Source organism: Tarenaya hassleriana, unplaced genomic scaffold (assembly GCF_000463585.1).
Source record: "Tarenaya hassleriana unplaced genomic scaffold, ASM46358v1 Cleome2, whole genome shotgun sequence".
Classification (NCBI taxonomy): Eukaryota; Viridiplantae; Streptophyta; class Magnoliopsida; order Brassicales; family Cleomaceae; genus Tarenaya; species Tarenaya hassleriana.
Genome location: NW_010965372.1, coordinates 3,935,368 through 3,941,367, shown reverse-complemented (window position 1 = coordinate 3,941,367; position 6,000 = coordinate 3,935,368). Strand labels below are relative to the sequence as shown.

The 6,000-nt window shown below is 33.7% G+C and overlaps 1 protein-coding gene across 1 annotated transcript; it reads left to right on the top strand.

Annotated features, from left to right (window-relative positions):
• The first annotated feature begins 2,837 nt into the window (after positions 1–2,837).
• LOC104812114 (probable galacturonosyltransferase 11) lies at positions 2,838–5,937 on the top strand. The gene is made up of 2 exons (XM_010539107.1): positions 2,838–3,240; positions 4,119–5,937. Exons 1-2 carry the CDS (start codon positions 3,115–3,117, stop codon positions 5,577–5,579), a joined length of 1,587 nt encoding a protein of 528 aa, XP_010537409.1. The 5' UTR covers positions 2,838–3,114; the 3' UTR covers positions 5,580–5,937.
• Positions 5,938–6,000: the final 63 nt, after the last annotated feature.

Sequence of the window (6,000 nt, the reverse complement as noted above, 5' to 3'; positions counted from 1 at the left end):
TATATATATATATATATATATATATAAAATTTAAAATGGACCAAAGAAGAAAACCCAAGTCAATGTTAACGTGCTACCTACATGATATAATATAAGATACAGATTTAACTTTTTTTTTTCTAATATAGATAAACATATGTTAAGTTCATATGCTTAGCACAAATATATTTGTTTTTTGTTTCATTTTGAAATGTTGCAAAACAAATTAAGTTAGATAAACATATTTTTTTTGGTAAAATAAACATATGTTATAAGTTCATATCGTGATAGATTTTATAGGAAAATATGTTATATATCAATATCATATTTAATACGGATTAATCCCATAAAAAATCTCAAACTTGTTAAAATATTCCATATAGAACTCTCGTTGATATGATAATTTTATTTTGTGTATGTATGTTAATTTTATTTTTATGTTTAAAATTTTAAATTGATGATGTGACGTTGATATGATAATTTAGTCAATTCACTAATTTGTCATGCTAAAGTAGTAATATTTTTTATTAAATAAATAAAATATTTTATACAGAAGAAAATGATAAATTTTTAATTTTTATGAAAATTTTTGCCAAATTCAGAGTTTTTCTTGAATAACTATAAATTGAGGATTTTACATGAAATATTTTAACAAGTTTAGGGTTTTTTTTATGGGATCAACCCTATTTAACACACATAACATACTAAAATAAATAATTCAAATCTTAATAAGGTTAGATTTCATTTACTTTTGTAGATTTTGTAAATGTTTTATATACATTTAAAATATATAAACTTTTCATTCGTTTTGGATTTTATTTATATTTTTTTCGCTTTTGGGTTATATAGAAATTCCGTAGTATATGTTTTATATTTGAATATATATATATATATATATATATATATATATATATGATGTATATATATTTTTTTTGGGTAACCGGATCCCATAAAAAATCTCAAACTTGTTAAAATATTCCATATAGAACTCTCGTTGATATGATAATTTTATTTTGTGTATGTATGTTAATTTTATTTTTATGTTTAAAATTTTAAATTGATGATGTGACGTTGATATGATAATTTAGTCAATTCACTAATTTGTCATGCTAAAGTAGTAATATTTTTTATTAAATAAATAAAATATTTTATACAGAAGAAAATGATAAATTTTTAATTTTTATGAAAATTTTTGCCAAATTCAGAGTTTTTCTTGAATAACTATAAATTGAGGATTTTACATGAAATATTTTAACAAGTTTAGGGTTTTTTTTATGGGATCAACCCTATTTAACACACATAACATACTAAAATAAATAATTCAAATCTTAATAAGGTTAGATTTCATTTACTTTTGTAGATTTTGTAAATGTTTTATATACATTTAAAATATATAAACTTTTCATTCGTTTTGGATTTTATTTATATTTTTTTCGCTTTTGGGTTATATAGAAATTCCGTAGTATATGTTTTATATTTGAATATATATATATATATATATATATATATATATGATGTATAGATATTTTTTTTGGGTAACCGGATATCTTAGTCCAATATCCAAATTAATCCCGGATCACAAGTCAATCATATGATTTGTAATATAAACACTCTCCCTAAATTTGAAGTTCGAATCAGGGTGGGACAAATGTTTTATACCTCCGTTTAACCGGTTAAACTATTCAGTATTTTATAGATAGTGTGTGCAATTTGCATCCATATATGGAGGTATAAATTTGCATTTTTGTGCATATATGTAGGCAACAAATGTTTTCTGTGTGCAATTTGCATTTTCTGTGTGCATATATGTAGGCACGTATACGTACATGTACATAAATAAATGTTATTTTTTTTTTGTTAACATTTAAATATTAACAGTTGTACCAAAGAAACGATTACAGCTCTCAATTTTGACTGACTGCACGGTCATGTCAACATGCAGAGAAGTCAAATATCGTACATTAATTTCACATATATTATTTATATTATTTTGTGGATCGTGTCTAAACTTATTATTACATCATTGAATATTCAACCAAAATATACAATAGTACAATACAGAACAAACATGTCCGAAATTTAAATGTCTTCAAAATTCATAAAATTTGTACAGTTGGAAAGGTTGTTCCTCGAGGATTTCAGAACCGGTATCGGTTTTCAGAATACCGGTTTAAATGTTCTTCTTTTTGGACCCGGTTTGGTTTAGCAATGAAATCATACCAATTGAGAATTCGGTCTATATTGGTGGGCCATTAATGGAAATTAGAGTTCGGCTTTGAGACAAAGACTTGACTCTACCAAATCCAAAGGTTGAGGCCCAAAAAACAAACCAATTAATCTCTCGTTCGCCTATTTTTTTTAATTAATATTATATCCCCTTCCAATTTTATTAGTTCGGTCAATTTTGTAATTTTTCTTAATTTTATTGGATAAATCGTTCTTATTTAATTATTTTTTCCTTTCTTTTACCCACTTGCCATCTTTTGACAGACTACATATATTAGATCATGTCGTGTGATTTACCTGATGATTTTCTTTTAATGATTGATATAATCTCGTTTAATGGCACATTATGATTTCCTTCTTTTAACCATGGAAATATATTTCTAAATATCTCCAGAATTCTAATTCTAATTAAAATTCAACCATTTTGCAAAAATATACAAATTTGTTTAATAGATAAAATATTAAAATGCGGTGAAAATATACAAATTTGTATTGATTCATTTTAATGACACATTAAGACAAAAACACACAATTTTTTGAAGTTATCAAATGCTTGTGATTTTTTTTCTCTCAAGGTTATAAATGGAAAATAAAAATTGGAAAAAAAAATGGCATCTACCTATGGAATTGTTTTGTCTCTCTATAGTACTGTGATTGCAAGGAAAACACGAAAGGAAAGCGCCTAAACCTGCGAAAGCCAGATCACATCTCACGCGCACTCTCTGTCTCTTCTCCTAGATTTCGCTCGCCGTCGGGTTCATACTCTGGTCTGGATCAGGACAAATTCGGCTTCGTGGATCCTGTCCGAATCCGGATGTGGGTTTTACGAATCAGTTCATAATCTGGATTGGTCGGTGAGTAAATCGTGGAAGCGGCGTCGGCGTCGGCGGAGGAAGTGAGCGATCGAAGATGCGGCGGCGGCCGGCGAGGAGGAGGCTGTCGAGTTTGATATGGCTCCTACTGGGTTCGTTCTCTGTCGCTGGATTGGTTCTCTTCATGGTTCATCATCATCGAGATCCAAATCAGCTGACGATCGTATGTCCTTGTTCCATGGGTTTCGATTTGATTCTCTTGTTCTTCCTTGAATCTCTCGGATTCGGTGCTTAGATTTCGGTTCTGCAATGATTATTTGCCATGAAAGTGTAGATTTTGCCGGCGAAAGGATCGGATTCGATTGTTTGGTGATTCAATTACTTTAGGCTATGGATTCTCGTGATTTCGTATAGGGTCTGAATCTTGAAGATCTATTGGAGGGTTTAGTGGATCTGTTGAGTTTTAACTGATTGTGGGAAAGATAGTCGTTAAGCTCTTATCTTTTTCACTGTGAACAAATAAGAACACTATATGTATATGTATATGTATATGTATATGTATATGTATATGTATATGTATATGTATATGTATATGTATATGTATGAAAATGAAAATTGACTGGTTTCACTGATTTCTAATCCATTTTCACCTATATATTTTCAGCTACTGTTAGAAAAAACTTGAATTTGATGGTTTTTCCTGTCCTCTTTCAAAGCCCTGCAAATAAGATTGATACTGTAGGAAATTGTAACATGGATATGATCCCCACTAAAATAGATACTATACCCTCTGAGATCTCCTGTGAATTAACATTCTTGAAAGCATCTGTTTTTCGGCACTATGTTTTCATCAAGTGTTCCTTTATTCGGCCTGCCGCTGTAATCTTTTTTCCGTGTTTTCTTGTTCCCCCCTCCAATTAGATGAACATTGATATGCAAAAGCTATGTTTTCTACAAGTTTCAAATCACAAATGTTTTGGTCTTGTACCTCATTCTAGTTTATCTATCTGCTGTATAGTTTCTTGGGTATTATATAATGGTTAATTTTTGTAACGTTTGCTTCTTTGGAAGACTCTCACTTTGATCTGCTTGCTTTGGTAGGAGAGAGACATGGGGATCGAGAAGGCATCTCCCGGCCGTTCAAATTTCACCGAAGAGGTAACAAGTGTTTCCTCGTTCTCTAGGCAGTTGGCGGAGCAAATGACGCTTGCCAAGGCTTATGTTTTTATCGCCAAAGAACACAATAATCTTCACTTAGCTTGGGAATTGAGTTCTAAGATCAGAAGATGTCAGCTTTTGCTCTCGAAAGCCGCAATGAGAGGGCAACCTATTACATTAGACGAGGCGCAACCGATCATAACTGGTTTGTCAGCCTTGATATTTAAGGCACAAGATGCACACTACGACATTGCCACCACCATGTTGACCATGAAATCGCACATCCAAGCCCTTGAAGAGCGTGCAAATGCAGCGACGGTTCAGACAACGGTATTCGGGCAGCTGGTTGCCGAGGCATTGCCTAAGAGCCTCCATTGTTTGGTGGTCAAGCTCACATCTGATTGGTTGTCAAAGCCGTCTCTTCGTGAACTGGCGGATGAGAGTGGAAACTCTCCTAGACTTGCTGACAACAACCTCTACCATTTCTGCATCTTTTCGGATAACGTGATAGCTGTCTCGGTCGTTGTCAACTCGACTGTTTCCAACGCTGATCACCCGAAACAGCTTGTCTTCCACATAGTAACGAACCGAGTGAGCTATGGAGCTATGCAGGCTTGGTTTCTCAGTAATGATTTCAAGGGTTCGACTGTTGAAGTGAGGAGCATAGACGAGTTTTCTTGGTTGAACGCTTCGTATTCTCCTATAGTTAGGCAATCGATGAATCCTGACTCGAGAGCATTCTATTTCGGGGAACAAGAAAGTCAAGATCTCAAGCGCGAGCCGAAGCTGAGGAACCCAAAGTACTCTTCATTGCTGAATCACCTTAGGTTTTACATCCCCGAGATTTATCCGCAGCTAGAGACTATCGTTTTCCTTGACGATGATGTAGTTGTTCAAAAGGATCTGACCCCTCTCTTCTCCTTGGATTTGCATGGGAATGCCAATGGAGCGGTGGAAACATGTCTTGAGGCCTTTCACCGGTACTACAAGTACCTCAACTTCTCGAACCCGCTCATCAGTTCAAAGTTCGACCCGCAAGCTTGCGGGTGGGCATTCGGCATGAACATTTTCGACTTGGTTGCTTGGAGAAAAGCTAATGTAACAGCGAGGTACCATTACTGGCAAGAGCAGAACATGGAAAGAACACTGTGGAAGCTCGGGACACTTCCTCCCGGGCTTTTGGCGTTCTATGGCCTGACCGAGCCACTGGACAGAAGATGGCATGTCTTGGGTTTAGGCTACGATATGAACATCGATAACCGTCTTATCGAGAGTGCAGCCGTTATTCACTATAACGGTAACATGAAACCATGGCTGAAGCTCGCCATTGGAAGGTATAAACCTTTCTGGGAAAGGTACTTGAATTCAGACCACTCTTACCTGCAAGATTGTGTCACAGCTTAGCAAAGGAGTTTGATGATTTTTTTCCCCGATTGATCGGTTATTATCGGGTAATTTATATTTGTTGATTATGATCGAAGGGGAGAGAATCTTATACATTTTTGAAGTTTTTGGATCCGTATGTTGTAGATCTCAGAAACAGGAGATTCAGATTGTTCTCTGAAGGTTGCTCTTGTTGCTGTCTGAAAGACAAGGGAGAAAAGAAAATCAGACATCAGAGAGGGTCCAAATGTACCTAAGGTTGAATAGATTAAAGTGAAAATTTTAATTTATTTTCTTTTAAAGATGGTTACAAACTATAGAATTCTTTTTCTATGTATGAATTCTTCTAATAATAGTCATATTTTTTCCTTTCATTTGATACCTTTTTGTTAATTTCAATATAAGTAGGCTTAAGCAAGAAGTTGCCTCTAGGCGTGCAAAG